Consider the following 16,899-nt stretch of genomic DNA (forward strand, 5'->3'; position numbering starts at 1 on the left):
ACCTGCTGGTCCCGGTCAGTGGTCACCTAAAATGCTTCTCAAATCGTAAGCTATGTTGTAAGCTATGCTGTGTTGATCCATCAGCATGCAGACAGTGAGGTGAAACAGCCAGTCACTACCTGCTGCCTGGGAGTGAAAATATGGTTATTTAAATCCCAGCTGCTGCTAATGTTCAAAGATAATATGCGTCAGAGATTATCAAAAACTACATGTCATTTTAGCCATTAATTTTTTGTAATTATGCTTCAGGGATATAAAATAAGTTAATATTGAGTAGAGAAATTCAGATGAAATGACTATTCCTGTTAAATATTACGCTTTTCTAAAACGACTTTATTCCTGTTAGCATGCTTTTCTAAAACACTGACTACCTACATAATCAAGCAGTTCCGAATATTTTAATTAATACCAGAATAATACTATATGGTTGTCATTTCTAAGGTGTAACGCTACTAAATATTCATTGAATACAGCATGTTTAATAATTGCTCAAGAAGATTAATAAACTTAATTACTGTCGATTTGAATAATAACTTGAACCGCCATTCAGCAGTCTTAAGCAACTAAAATGACTGCATCCCTTAGCTGGCTGCTAAGACAGGTTTGACTGTATGTTTACTGTTAAATGTTGACAAGTTATATGTATCCAGTTTTTGTGGTCTTAATTTATGCTGTCAAGTTAAATATTAAAAATATCAAATTTATGCTCAGGCAATTAATTGTCTCAAGTGCAAGCTTTCTTTTATCCTGTGAATTTCAATATAACAAGTTAATGATGTGTTTTATAAATGCAGTCAAGTTAAATCTGGAACATACGATAGTACATCCCAGGTTAAATACATTAAATTTATCTTGTGTTATGATGTTGAGTTAATCATAAATGTATCAACTTTTAAGTTTAAGTTAAACATGCCAAAACAATAAAGCAGATGCATCCACATTTATGCTAATTTTAAAATTGTTTTTAATGTAAAACTTTTTTAAATGAACAAAAAAAAAAAAGATTTGCAATTTGCAAATGGCACTAACAATCTTCATTAACTTCTAAAAGTTGGTCTATTAATATGCAAAAATAGCCCTTATGATACTGTGTCAGTCACACAGTAGAATTATGAAGAGAAATATTACAAAAACAGAAATAAATTGCACATTACATATATTAAATTATTACTTGAATTTTGAATCTTTTTACTTTTCTTAAAATCTTTGAACAAAGATTGATTTTCTTGAAAAATACTTTGGCTCATCTGGAGGCTTACAGCTTTAAGTCAAGTTATTGCTGCTGATGGACAGTTAAATATAGACCCTTTCATTTAAGACCGTATTCAAGTTGTCGCCCTTGGATGACGTCATTGGGGGATACGGTGGACAATGCCGATTGACGATTGAGTACAATAATAGAGGGATATAAAGATCTTAATCCTTTCTCTTGTAAGATTGGCAGATTGAAATTGCCAAAATTTTGTGTAATTGAATAAGATATTACATAAAAAGGATCGTGAAATGAATAAAAATGTTTACTATAATAAGGTTACGGGTAACGATTAGTTTTAATAGTAGACCATATTCCTGGGTAACTGATCATGATTACCATTTTCGTTAGATTCTTAATAATGAAAATTTTACCAGGCAGTTAAATCGTACTTACTTGCTTATACCAGAGATATAGAAAATGTATCTATGTCTCTGAAAAGATATTTTGAGTTTCAAAAATGTAAGGATGGATTCTGTAGTTTCGAAAAACGGCTGCGTAATAATTAATTGCAAGATACTGGTTTATTAAAAATCATTTTGATTTAAGCATAACTAAAACAGAGAAAAGAAAACAATATAAATGTATGTAATTTCAAAACAAAAAAATTAAAAGGCATAAAAAGTAAAAATTCTTTTGTTTTGAATGTACATGACTGTATACTATTTGTGTCGGCAAAAAAATGCACTCTCAAAAAATCGTACATCACACCAATATACTTAGGCTGGTAAAGTAATATTTTCAACTTGATAATTTTTAATTCATACTCTGCTTATCAAATTAAAAAAAAACAACAAAAAACAAAAAAACAAGTTGAATTATTATTATTATTATTACGTATTTTTGACTTAACCAGTTGGTAGGACTCTGGATCGAGTATCAGATCAGTAAGGCATGACCAATAAAGTCCCTAGGATGATCCATATCTAAATTCGGACCATAAATATTTTGACAACTAACAAAGTGACGTAATCTGATGTAATGTTATAACTCTAAAAAAATGCACCCTGGTGATTTATGATATCACAGCCAAGTGCCGCTTGTATATACAACATAAGCACCCTGTTACTTAATATGTTACGGCCCAGTGGCGCTTAAATATACACATCTATTTATCTATGAAATAAGTTACTGGGAAAAGGTCTTTAAAGAATAGATTTTTAATATCAAAATTATCTTATTATCGTCTGTTGCGAATCTAAAATTATAAAAGTCAATGCCACATGGTTTTTGTTCTTTCCGGAATATTTATAAAATTATATCCTTCACTGGTTCTTTAAAAAAAAAAATTATACGGCATAAAAAAGTATTGACAGAATGTATTCTGTTATTGTTCTATTCAAGCTTGAAAAACAATCATTAACAGACATTGCATGGCAATCTTATTTTCATGTTTGTCACATATACGCCGGAATTTTCTAAATGACTGAAAATAACACAGAAAACTAGAAAATGTCCATTTAAATCTATAATAGGTAAATTCAGTGTGTATGAGTGTTTATAAAATATTAAAATTTGTTGAAAAGTTACTAGCTTTTAATCCTGGCATTAGAGAAAATCTAGATCTAATAAATATATTCACTTTGAAATTTTGCTGTTTCACTCCATACAGTAACGAGAATTAATCTCAATCTTTGTTTTTTGTATTTTTTTCTATTGTCTTGATATTGAATTTATGTATGCATGGGTAAATTTTTACATGTTATAATCATAATTAGCGATCAGTATTTACGAATTTAACTTTTCAATAAGCTCACTTTCTATGCGGCCTGCATATTTTTATCCCCCATTTACGTCACATCCGGTAAGGGAAGTAACTCTTCCCAGACTGTTATCGCTTAAATGAAAGGGTCTATATCCAGTTTAAAATGAAGTTGAATGTGTTAAGTAAATGTATCAAGTTTATACTATCAAGTTAAATTTATCAAGTCAGGGATTCTTTTCACTATATCACAGCAGCCTTAAAGGCTCCTTCATGATTTGTCAATAAGACCCCTTCACAATTTAGTGGAAAAGATGTCCTACAAGTAAAATTGCATGTGATACAAATAGCACATAGAGTTAAACATGTTTTATTTTCACTATATTTCAGGTTTTACCGGTGGTTATATTCTTTAGCTGCGTTATAAATGTTTTATATTACCTTGGAGCCATGCAGATGATCATTAGTAAGATAGGGTGGTTGCTAAAGATGGTCCTAGGAACAACAGCCCCAGAATCCCTTTGTGCTGCAGCTAATATCTTCGTAGGACATGTAAGTATTTGAAACATTTGTCTCTGTTACAGTAGTTTGTTAAAATTTGTCTATAGAATGATGCAATTCAAGGGGCATAACTGTTACTCAAATTTTGTTAGAAGTTTGTAGAAGTCCTCTGAATGTACTGTAGATGTCTGTTTGAAACTAAGTGGAGCTTTCCGGATAGAAGACTATCTGACATCCACAACTGTTTGTCATGATAATTGATTATTCGTCCGATTTGGTTTTGAGTTTTGGATCTTTAAAGATCCTGTAACTCTATTTTTGTATGGTTTTATATCATAAATATATAGTAAATTCTTGAATATGTCCACTTGTCCGTACAGGCTACAATATATTCATGTTCTGCCATAAAGTTTAGCTCAGTTACCTATGATGACTGTTTTAAAAGTGATTGACCAACAATTGAAAGTTATTATAAGAATCTTACACTAGCTGCCAGTAGTCAGACCAGAATATCTAGCTTGAGGGTAACTGTTTACGGCAGTAATGAGGTTTTGTATTAGATATAAAACACAGCCCCGTTTTAATTCTCACTAAAATTATACAGGACAACCTGGGCAATATGGACCATTAGTTTTGCCACCCCTAAACGTATACTGTTAGTAATGTTGAATATCAGAAAATGAATTCTTTAGATCTATATAAGGATGATATTTAAAATATTTAATTTTTAAAAGCAACAGATATAATATGACATTATGCATTTTATTATTATATTATAACAGTTCTATGTTTCTACTGCACCTGGCAGTAAACTTTAACATGATTTATTTGCATCTTGCTGCTTTATTATAAAAATCTCCCTGCTTTATAATAAAAATGACAAGTTCTGTCCAACATTTACATACATGTATACAATACAATATTTATGTGTTCCATTTTTGTCTCTAAGATATCCATTACACATATTTTTGTGTGTTTCACATAGTGAAATCTGTTACATATGATAAGTTACACCATGATGTTAATTTTACATTTCCATTTATTTTTAATATGGGCTATTAACATTAACAGTCTTTATTATATTTGCTTCATTATACCAGTTTTAAACAAAAATAAAGAAATGTTTGTTTACACACCCATGTTGCACCATGATGAATAATAACAAGATGGGAAAATGCCCGCAAATCTGCCTAAAAAGCCTAGCTCATCCTTGATGATGTTTCGGCCTGGTTACTACATGAACTTCATGAAATTTTACATTTTTGTTTCTCATCCATTGTCTTTGACACCATCATGAACTGTCTTTGACTTTTACATGATATTGATGTGATGCTATAAACATGTTTTTTTATGTTACACATTTCTCTGCTTAACACTTACTTAAACACTTACATACATGTAAATTATTTTGTTTGTTACACATGTGATGTTATGTCACATTGTTATTTGTTGTACATTTGCTGTGACAGATAATCATACTTGAGGTAACACTAACATTTTGTCTGTAACACTTTTACTGTGACAATATGTCACATCATTAGCTGTAACAATGTGTCAAATTTTTGTCTGTTACATATTTACCCTAACAATATGTCACATGGTTGTCTGTTACATATTTTATGTGACATTATGTCACATTTTTGTCTGTTACATATTTACTGTGACATAATGTCACATGGTTGTCTGTTACATATTTTCTGTGACATTATGTCACATGGTTGTCTGTTAAATATTAACTGTGACATAATGTCACATGGTTGTCTGTTACATATTTCCTATGACAATATGTCACATGTTTGTCTGTTACATATTTTCTGTGACATAATGTCACATGGTTGTCTGTCACATATTTACTGTGACATAATGTCACATGGTTGTCTGTCACATATTTACTGTGACATAATGTCACATGGTTGTCTGTTACATATTTTCTGTGACATTATGTCACACTTTTGTCTGTCACACATCCATTAACATTAATTCATCTTCGTCATCTTCATCGTCTATAGGAAAATAACCTTCAGGCATTGTGGGTATTGATTTAACGTGCCTACATATACAAAATATACACAATAAGAATGCTATGCCCCCTGCTGACAAACATAATGCCCAACCAATATGGAGGTCCGTTGCCTGGTAACCTATCTCACTGTCGGCTGCTGCGTACACTAGAACACCAACCATCATTAACAGACCTGTCAATACATGAAAATAAAATTGTGGTTTATATGAAAATGGCACATGTGTATAAAAGTATACTGTATTATATAAATGTATAAAAGTATAGTGTGAGAATACAGTTGGACATGTAATTTATATGTCCTGCATCATCAATAAAGTATATTTTATTCTATTTATAATTATGTTTTGTCAGTTGAAGCAAAACCATATAAAGATAAATAATGGTAAATTCTCAACTAAAATCTTGTAGATTTAAGCTAAATTGAGCTCATAACAAACTGTCTCATATGACACTATTTGACTAGCAATGGGGGTTACATTTTTTCACCCCCGTTGGGTGCCAAATGTCACAGGGTGAAAAAAATGTGCAGCCTGACAAGGACTTGAACCTGGGACCCTCGAAATACCATAACACGACTCTACCAACTGAGCTTACTGGCAGCTTAAGTGCACTTGATCTCCCCTAAATAGTGATCCATTCTAAATTGTGACAAATATCAGAAAAAGTGGTATGATATTTCTGCATACGTAATAATCACTGGTGTGAAATAGGTACAAAAACAACCAAAGTAGATCCAGGGACCTCAGTTATGATCCTGTGTCACTTGACCTTGTCACTGTGAAATTTGTCATTACCTGTCTAATATTGATCCTTAACGTGCTCAGAACGGAAAGTTATTGGCCTTTTTCAATAGTATAGAGACTTGGGCCAGTCTGTACAACCCTGCAGTCTGGCCAGGCTCATCATTACTGTCAGCTGAATAACTTTGAATTTTCATCTTGATATCCCCAATATTGATAATGGACATGTCCAGAATTGAAAGCCAGACAAGTCCATTAACAGGTTGAGGGTTATAAATTAAAAATAAGTTAAACTGTCATCACACTATCATAGTAATATAAAGTTTTTCTAGAAACAGTTGGACAACATTGTCACATACCTCCAAGACCAGCCTCTGCCCCCACCATCTCTAGATGGAATGATTTTTTCCGACATTTGCTACGAATAATTGTTCCAAACACAAACAATAGAATCAAATCACCACATATTTCTGTTGCTATGACAAAATCATTGTACACTGGAAAATCTAGATTGTCACACCATTCTGTAATTAAGGAATCAAAATAATTATAATAAAAGAAAGAAGAAATATCCAAAATGAAAATTAGTTCTCTTCTATAGGTGAGACTAGATAGCATGTATGATTTACTTTACAGGCATTTACAAGGCTGTCGAATTTGACTCTGAAAACAGTTTCACAGAAACTATTGTACAACTTCAGGCCTTTGATAATGTTTTAAGCCCACATGTGATCTCTAGCTGGTTTTATTTCATTTTGAACTTAACACGCCATAGTGACCATTTAAAACTCCTGTTTATTTGTACAATGTCCTTTCATGAAATGTTTATAATGCAGTCTACAAGGATAATTTTAAGTATAAAAATAGTAACATAGTACACTATATAAGAACATAAAAATATAACTATATAAGAACTATATATATATAACTATATTAGAACATAAAAATAGTAACTCACCTTGAACATCCAATTCACAGTTCTCTACCCTGCTTTCTATACAGTATCTTTGCCACAAGCCTTCCCGAACATTCACATGTACAACACAGTTGGGTTTTTCAACAGTCGCGTTCACACTATGCCTGTGTTCCTTGTTATACCACACGGGTATGCCTAGACCCGCAACATTTATTGCGACCAGTAAGAGAACAGTAAAGGCTGCAAAATTTTCCCCCTTATGAGACATACCTTTTAATGTTTGTTGTTTCACTTAATCAATGATGATGTAAAGTAAACTATTTGTTGATAAATTTTATGGAAAACTAAAGTTTATTTCATGCAATCTTTATTCAAAGACACCTTTTGATTTCAAACACTGTCACCCCACTCTCGATCAATTCCGACTACATTTTCTTTTTTTATCTTTTATTTTTGTTTGACCATTCACAGTGGTGATAAACCTTTGTTGACAAATCACCTGTCTCCAGGATCACTTTTTTAATTCATAGACTTACGGTAAGTACAGCAGCAGCTGTCAATAACCTTTCTCATTTGAAAATATCACTCTTTGTATACAATTTCCATTCTTTGTATGATTAAATATCCATTTCCCTAAAAATATATAACTTCCCATTTGATTTATGTTGATATTTCTTTCTGTTTAAAATATTTTTTTCAGTCTTCAGTTTTAGTCATATAATTCAAAACTTTTCATAGTAGATTTAAATGTAAATGACCTGCATTTGTGATTGTAATAATTCTTTAAGTTGGTATGTGTGTTGCTTTTAGAATTATGAAGGTTAGAAGTAGCTACTATAGAATTGAGCACTTTTTGATAATTTCGTTTTCGTAGAAATCCAAATTGCAGCAATTCCTATTTGTGTACAATAATAAACTTTAAAGTTACCTTCAAACTTCTTCCTTCTTTTGCATAATACAAAAAGCTTCAAATGTATATCCCAAACTTCCGTATTATTCTAATACAAAAGCTTCAAATTCCAATGTCCCATTTGTCATTGTTAAAAAGTCAAGATTGTAAATTATACTAAATTATTATTGATTTTTTAAGTAAGAAGAATGAAAAAATATAGACAAGTTTAAATTCAAGCACTATTTTGTCATGCACCAGTATTTTTTTAGACCACACTACACCTGCCAATGCTTTAGAAATCAGGAGATTAATACATTTAATCAAAGATCCATTGTTAACTTAAAGAATTACTTTAAACCTACCGTACTTAGTTATTTAAGTTTAAACTTGATAATTCATGAATGAAATTTTATCAGGTTTTTCTATATACAGATAAATTGGCATTAAAATGGTCTTAACTACCGTATTTAAATATTTTAACACACACTCGGATTTAATTGTAGTAATCAGTGCTCAGTGACCTTATGTGAAGTATTCAGTGACCTTAAGAATAAGTGACATATAAACTTTTGAAATGACTTTATTCCATGCAAGACAAGTGTAACAATTAAATGTTTTAATAAATGTACTGTTATATTTTTGTGTTTTACTTTATAGATTTAATAATGTTAACAAATCTCTTATGTACCTTTATTTTTACCCTCATACAATGAAAAATGTAAGGCACACAGTCATAATCTTGGTATGAGGCTGTCCATCTGCCTGGATGCCTGACTGGGCCTACACACAATCTCATGAGTGAAAGTTTCCAGGAGAATACCAGTCTTGCAGTCCAGGATTTTCAGACTCCTGAAAGCAATCTTTTTCTTTTTAAAACTATAAAAATTGCTTAATTCAGGATAAAAATTGCTAAATTCAGGATTTTCAAATTTTTTAAACCCTCATGTTCTTCAAAACTACTCAACCAATTACATTGCATAATAAAACTGAAAAGGGAGTAATAACTATTGTAATGAGGTTTTCTTTGGGCATGTCATAAGGAATTTGACATTGAGTCCAATAAATAACCTTGACCCTCAAGGTAAATTCTTTGAGTTTTGCTGAATTTTTCTGTAATAAGCTACAACTTCTGAGTGTATTGTATTCATACTTGTATATAGCAATGCTTAGTCAGATATTAATTTTAAGTAGACCAGGGATATTACTTTTTAGTAGACTAAACTTAATTTGGCATTGACCTATATGGTACAATCGTTAAATTTTGCTAAAATGGGCTATAAGTTTGTTACTTATGAATAGTTTGATTCATATTTGGACTTACCAACACATAGGATAAATTTTAACCTTCAAGTAGGTTAAAATGAACTTTACCTTTATATGATCTTCGCCTTTCTGGTATTGAAGTTAAATAACTTTGCTAAAATTGGCTGTAAGGTATTGGTAAGGTTTCTGTCTTACTGGCATTTGTTGTTACAATTAAAGACACCATTGTACATGCTAATAAAAATTACATAATTAACTGATTGATTAAATAGCAAAATTTATAATGATAATTAAACCCCCACGTTCAGTTTGTGGGGAGGGGTGGGGGAGGTATATAGGAGTCAGCTTGTTGGTCTGTCTGACGGCCCACTTCATGGTTTCCAGAGGATAATTAGGGTTTGGAAAGAGTTATTGTAATCAAACTTGGTAAAAAGCAACCTTATTTGGAAACTCTGTTTGGGATTGCTTTTGAACACCCTGGGGTAATGGTCATGGAGTGTTAATAAAAATAGAAAGATGATTTCTGGACAATAAAAAGAGTTAATGAATGAGATATTGTAATGAAACTTGGTATATAGCAAGCTATATATGAAGACCCAGGTTGGGATTGCTTTTTAACCCCTATGATCAAGGTCACTGTTATTAAAATAGAAAAATGGTTTCAGGATAATAACAAGATTTAGGAATGAGAAAAGTAAATTCAAGGTGGTCATTTTTTTAGTATGACATATCTTACTGGATTTTATTTCAGACTGAAGCACCCATCATGATTCGTCCTTTTATGCTACTAATGACAAAGTCGGAGCTAAATGCTGTTATGACTGGAGGATTTGCTACAATTGCTGGAGGAGTGATGGCAGCTTACATCTCCTTTGGGGTAATTTATCCACTTTTGGCTTTAATGTTTCTAATTTTAAAATCGTGACATAATATAAGTACTACTGAATTTAAGTCTTTATATCTTAAAATATTGGTGAATTATCCGTTTGCTTTACAGTTTTGTTAATATTTAATTAACAATTTGTTTAGTGTATATTTGTTAGCAGGAATGAAACTCTGTTCACTGTAGGCAATGAAAGATACGGAACTCTTTGAGTCTACATACCCAGGCAAGCCTGGAAATTTGCTCTATGATTTTAAAATCTGAATGATTATTGTGACATAGAAACAAGAAATTGTTTAGTTGCTAAGATTCCTTACTTCTAATATCATGTCTGTAACCTCTATGTGTTACAACATTACCTCCAGCTAGATTATGTAAGACTGTTAGTTCTTCTCATATTGCCCACTCATGCCTAAAATGTGCATTTGGGGAACCAGACTGGGGTTTGCTTCACCAGAAAGTTGCCGTATGACTTACATAACCCACAAAAAATATTAATTATAACATTAAAAAGTCACGTTTATTAAATAAATTATTATGATCTATGACTTTTTATATTTGATTTCATTTGTTATGTAGGTACCACCTGAACATTTACTATGTGCGTCAGTGATGAACGCACCTGGTGCTCTAGCAGTATCGAAGTTATTGTATCCTGAGACAGAAAAGAGTAAAATTAGAAAAATATCTGATGTTGACATGGGAGAAAGGTAAGATTGTCTTTAACATTCATTTTAAAACGATTTATTAGCCTCAGTCTGCTGGTTGAAACTGATTCTAGTCATTTAAGATGATTCTTTTCTCATGTTGCATTGTATATTATGGATCAGTGGCCTTATCATGCTTATTATCAAATAAATATGTTATATTTAAAAAAGGTTCTAAAAGTGACAAATGCAAATACAGACCAATCTCAATCCTTCCAATACTAACCAAAATCATTGAACGCCATGTCTCTAATAACCTCAAAGACTTTCTAGAATCTAATTACTTAATCTATAACTATCAGTCTGGCTTTAGAAAAGATCACTCCTGTGAAACTGCCTTACTTTCAATAGTAGATAGGTGGAAAAATGCTATTAATGATGGAAAAGTTGTTGGAACACTATTTCTCGACCTTTCAAAGGCATTCGACCTAGTAGATCACTCTATTCTTATTCAGAAACTACAAACAATTAATATTAGCAATAAAACAATACTGTGGTTTATATCCTACCTACAGGATAGGCTTCAAAAGGTATCTGTATCTGGGAAACTATCAGAACCAGACCAGGACATATAAAATCAGGAGTTCCTCAAGGATCTGTACTTGGTCCACTTTTATTTCTAATATATATTAATGATCTTCCAAAGGAGCTAAAAGAAATTTTTACAGATATATTTGCTGATGATACAACTATCTCTGCAGTTGGAACAACTTATCTGGAAGTACAAACTAAATTACAAACTGCATTAGATAATGTAAATTTTTGGTGTCAAATGAACTCTATGTCACTAAATGCAAAGAAATCAAAGGCAATGGCAATTTGTCCATCAAACAAAACAGACTCCAAATTATTAAACACGCTACATTTAGACAATAATTTAATAGAATGTTCCAACTCTGAGAAACTTCTCGGTGTCCAAGTTGACAGCAAATTAAACTGGAAAAACCATATTAATCATGTGTTAAAAAAGTGCAATTCCAAATTGTACCTACTGCAAAGAATTAAATATTTCATAGACATTCCCATTAGAAAACTATTTTTTAACTCCTACATAATACCTCACTTAGACTATTGTTGCTCTATCTGGGGAAATTGTAATTTGGAGCAAATACAATCCATAGTTCGATTTCAAAAACAAGCAGCTAGGATTATACTAGATCAACCATATGATGCCCCGTCTGAAGATCTATTCATTTTATTAAACTGGATGAAATTCCCAGACCGAGTCAAATATAAACAATCAATTATGGTATATAAGTCAATTAACAATATTTGCCCAGAGTACTTAAAACAAAAATTTACCTTCAACCATACTATTCATTCTCGCACCCTACGTTCAACAGATTCAAAACTTAACATATACCAACCAAAACCAAAAGTAGAATTTTTCAGAAAAAGTTTTAACTATTCAGGGTCAAAAATTTGGAATGAAATACCAATCAGCATACGCTCTGCACAATCACTTCAAAACTTTAAACATAAATATATAGAAAATTGGAAAAAGACAAATGAAATATAAAATTGTAAGAAAAACACTGCTCTTGTTGAAATATTGTTACATTGTATTGTCAAAGGTTTATTTGTAATTTTGAAGTGCCTTGTTTCACTGTATATTTTTTTGTGTGCACTTTATATAATTATATAATTGTCATTTTCTATTGCAATATCAAAATAATTATGTTAATGTTTCTGCATAATATTTCATGTTATTCACAACTATATGATTGTAAATATGTACATTTTATGAGGCCCACAGGGTAGATTGCCTTTGTTGCAACTGTGTAGCCTCTTTAAATAAAGACTTTATTATTATTATTATTATTATTATTATTATTATTATGTTATGTCAAGTTATGTTATGTTGTTGTTTGTTACATTATGTCAAGTTACATAGAGGATATTGAATGAGTATAGGTTTAATACTAAATTTATTGAAAGAGTTAAATAAAATCATATTATGCGAGCCTCTGTTTTATTTAACAAGTTCAATAGATTTAGTATTGAATATAATATTCTATTTATCACATATATAAAATAAGAAGAGAAAACTGTTAAAAAGAGTAATTTTCATTGACATGCCTATAGTGTAACGCTAACATTAGTGTGCTTTAACGCTATGTAAATATATAGCGCAAATGATATCACATCAAATTGTTATTACACTAGATATCGTTTTTATTATTAAATGGCTTTATTACACTCCTGCGCCGCGGTTTATGTATTAAATCATGTTATCTTATATTATGCTTTCTTATGTTATGTTTTGTTACATTATGTTATATTATGTTATGTTATATCTAATTATGCTATCTTATGTTATGTTTCATTACTCATGTGATCTGTGCCATCTGATCTTGATCTGCACAGTCCACTATTTATTCCATGCTTCTATCAAATTTGCCCTGAAAAAAATGAATGGTTTTGTCCAAATTGAATGAAAAACAAATCTATTTAAGATACATATATTAGTGGTATGTTCTTGAATCTGCAGCAGACACTGATATGCTTTATATGTAGCATGTTTATTGCCATGATTACAATTCTAGTTTAGAAAAGGGACACACACAAAAGTCACATTATATTGAGGCTGTATAATTCAATGCTCCATTTGGTATCATATTTAGTTTCAATATTATATTTCTTTAAGGAAGGGAGAGAATCTTTTGCAGATGTCTGCACTTACAGAATTCAATTCTATATTCTGTGCCATTATTTATTGCTAATATTAGATTTATATTTCAGGAAGGGAAATAATCATTATTGAGACTCAGCTGCTTTTAGGCCAATGCTTTGTTATGTAGCAATCTGTATTGCTAATATTACATTCTTATTTCAGGAAGTGCAAAAATATTTAAGATAGCATCACTGAAGCCAATGTTTCATTTGATGTCATGATGTATACCAATGTATTTTTATTTCAGGATGATAACAAATACGATACGAACCTTTAGCAGCCATTACTTTATTCTGTGTCATGATTAATATTGCCAATATTTTATCTTTATTTCAGTAAGGAGAGAAATATTATAGATGCTGCAGCTGCTGGCGCATCAGCCTCCATCAAATTGGTTGCCATCATTGCTGCCAATCTTATTGCCTTCCTATCATTATTGGCATTCGTAAATGCCATCCTGTCCTGGCTAGGAAGCTTCGTTTGTCATCCTGAATTCACCTTCCAGGTAATCATTTATTTACTTTATTGATATTACAGTTATTTAAAAAAAAATATGTACCAAAGCACTGCCGTCTGACAGTTAAATTTTATAAACAGGGTAACTTTATTAGGGGTGTCATGGTTAGAATAAATGCTAACCATTTAAACGGAGACAAGTTAATCGTGTTAAACTTTTAACCGACCACACTTAAAAATCCTTAGATTTTCAACATTAAGTTTGTTTCTTTATGACAAGATATGACATTGTGATTCACATTTTCTTTTACAATACATATGCGAGTATGGAATGACTATTTTTTCGTTAGGGTCGTACCGTTAACGATCAGATCCGAAAAATACATTGTTATTGTTGAGAACAACTAAAAGATAAACAAAATGTCATATCTTGTTATAAGAAACTAAGGTAATGTTTATAATCAATTTAAAACTTTTTCAGAATCTACTCTTTGTCAATAAGCAACCTCGGTTACCAGTTATTTAATTTTCTAACCGGATTTTAGCTATAAACCAACCATACACGTTTAAACAGATAAACGTAACACCCCAAAACTATATCTAGTATATATTAAATGTTAAGAGTGAGTATTATTTTATAATTATGTAGAATAATATGATATCATTAGAAACTAGAAATTAGACTTTATTTGAAGAAGTGGACCCGGTGAAATGGGTTGTATTTTATGAGTACCTAATTACTTACTAATATCACTTACTATTATTCAAAATAACTTACATTACAGTTTTTTTCATTTACAAATTGATTATGAAAAAGATGAATGAATTTGTAAACATGAATTTAGAAAAACCATAGTTATAAAAATGTGTAAATTTTATATTTCAGTTGATCTGTTCATACATTTTTATGCCAATGGCATATTTAATGGGTGTAGAATGGTCAGATGCAGGTGTTGTGGGAGAATTGGTTGGAATCAAAACTTTCTTGAATGAGTTTGTTGCCTACAAGGAACTTGCAAAATTTATTGAGAACAGGTCAACATGTACTGGGGACTATCTCTCAGTAAGTTCACAATTCTATATAAAGCCAATATGTGTTACTAGTGAGATAACGGAATATATCACTCACTGTGAAAATAACATAAATGTTTTGTGTTTTCAGGATTTTGAAATACATTCTACTTTAATTAAAGTAAAACCAAACTTTAATTAAAGTTAATTGTTTATGATATATTACATTGACCAAAGGATTGTATTTAAATTTTTCACTTCCGGGTGATTTTTTCTTCTTTTTTTGGCATTGTCAAGTAATACAAATGTAAGTACTCCATGAAATTGATGTAAGTACTTGGTTATATATTTATTTGGCATTCTCCAGTGTGATGTAAGAGTTACTTCCCATATCTATATATTTAAAAGATTTAAATGACATTCTTGATATCTGTCTAATTCATTTGGTTTTGTGATATTGTGTGGCATATTGTCCCTAGCTCAAACCATAAGAGGACGCCATTTAAACAGCTGCTCGAACAATTAGTGCATTTTAAATAGTTTGTTGTCTGGTACGTTATCATGCAGCATTTGGTGAAAAAGGAAAAGATGACAACACATATTAACTTGCAGTTCAACAAAAATTGTTACCGCCCAGTGATTTTGCTAGCAGAAGGTAAAATGACATGATGCCCAACGTCCGACAACACAATAAAAAAGACAATATTGCTGGTTATAAAACTTCAGCCACCATAGTATATCTATAGACAAACTGGAAAGTCAAATAAAATCTAAATAGTAACAGTGGAACAGTATACATGTACTGTTAAAAGGTTTAACCATACCATACAAGATGGTAGAAACCGAGGCAGGACTACTGTATGGTAAATGGTTATACAATTCTTTCAAAGCAATTAAGTAAAAGGTATATTAAAGATGCCTATTATCATATAGTCTTACATTGATGTAATTTTAGATCACCATTTTATTTCAGATCAGATCTCAAGTGATAGCAACATATGCTCTCTGCGGCTTCTCAAATATTGGCTGTATTGGTGTCCAGATGGGAGCTTTAGGATCAATGGCTCCTGAGAGGCGTGGCCACATTGCTACTATTGTGTTAAAATCACTCCTTGGAGGTGTGGTTACATGTCTAATTACCGCTTCTATTGCTTGGTAAGTACAAAATTTGATAATAAGTACACGCCCCTTTTGGATGCATTATACCATGTTAGTAAACAAGTTCTCAGTAGTGCTTTGAGATATGATAGAGTTATGATCAACCCTATCCTTCAGTTGTTTTCAAGATTAAACACATAGTTACAGGTTGTTTAATGCTGAACTATACAATTGTGAAATTTATTTGAACAAATACACATGCTTAGTGCTGAAGGAACAATATTTGGCTAGCAGTAGGCATACCTAATGTGATTAATCAAGCTGTGAAAATGGTAAAGTATAACCTGTAATGTACATACATATATATAGCAGTCCAATATAGGATATATTGGATACTACAATGTAAATGCAAAAACTATTGAATACCCTTATTTCATAAGTTCAATGTTAGAATTAAAACTGTTATATAGACACATCAGTATGATATACCTGTATATACTGAGAATTAAATATTTAATTTTCAGGTTTGCTGTTGGTTGATGAACCTGTGGATTTATGTTTAGCCGGAGCAAACGGTACAGTCATCATGAATGTAACCATGGAAACTATGAATGACGCTGTCAGTGTGAACAATATAACAAACATAGTGAACGCAACTGTTGCAAGTGTTTTATGATGAAGGCTTTTATTAGGAAAATAATTAGTGTTTAGTTAGATGCTTTCTTTATTTTCTTTTCTTTTTTATATTTATCTACATGTATGAAAATTTAGTGTTTAGCTA

The 16,899-nt window shown here is 31.2% G+C and overlaps 2 protein-coding genes across 2 annotated transcripts in view; one reads left to right on the plus strand and one right to left on the minus strand.

Moving 5' to 3' along the window:
• The window catches only part of LOC132727852 (solute carrier family 28 member 3-like), a 33,289-nt gene extending 16,631 nt beyond the window's left edge, over window positions 1-16,658 (plus strand). The window contains exons 7-13 of the mRNA XM_060713438.1: window positions 3,345-3,506; window positions 10,041-10,166; window positions 10,752-10,882; window positions 13,890-14,058; window positions 14,896-15,072; window positions 15,994-16,175; window positions 16,643-16,658. Of these exons, the coding sequence (XP_060569421.1) occupies window positions 3,345-3,506; window positions 10,041-10,166; window positions 10,752-10,882; window positions 13,890-14,058; window positions 14,896-15,072; window positions 15,994-16,175; window positions 16,643-16,658 (963 nt within the window). The remainder of the gene's footprint in view (window positions 1-3,344; window positions 3,507-10,040; window positions 10,167-10,751; window positions 10,883-13,889; window positions 14,059-14,895; window positions 15,073-15,993; window positions 16,176-16,642) is intronic.
• LOC132727849 (uncharacterized) lies at window positions 5,268-8,254 on the minus strand. Its single transcript, XM_060713435.1, has 3 exons — window positions 7,177-8,254; window positions 6,578-6,742; window positions 5,268-5,650 (listed from the first exon to the last, which is right to left on the minus strand). The coding sequence occupies exons 1-3, from the start codon at window positions 7,400-7,402 to the stop codon at window positions 5,415-5,417; spliced, it is 627 nt and encodes a 208-aa protein (XP_060569418.1). The 5' UTR covers window positions 7,403-8,254; the 3' UTR covers window positions 5,268-5,414.
• Window positions 16,659-16,899: the final 241 nt, after the last annotated feature.

Source organism: Ruditapes philippinarum, unplaced genomic scaffold, assembly GCF_026571515.1.
Source record: "Ruditapes philippinarum isolate M1 unplaced genomic scaffold, ASM2657151v2 ctg2766_1_1_1_1, whole genome shotgun sequence".
NCBI lineage: Eukaryota > Metazoa > Mollusca > Bivalvia > Venerida > Veneridae > Ruditapes > Ruditapes philippinarum.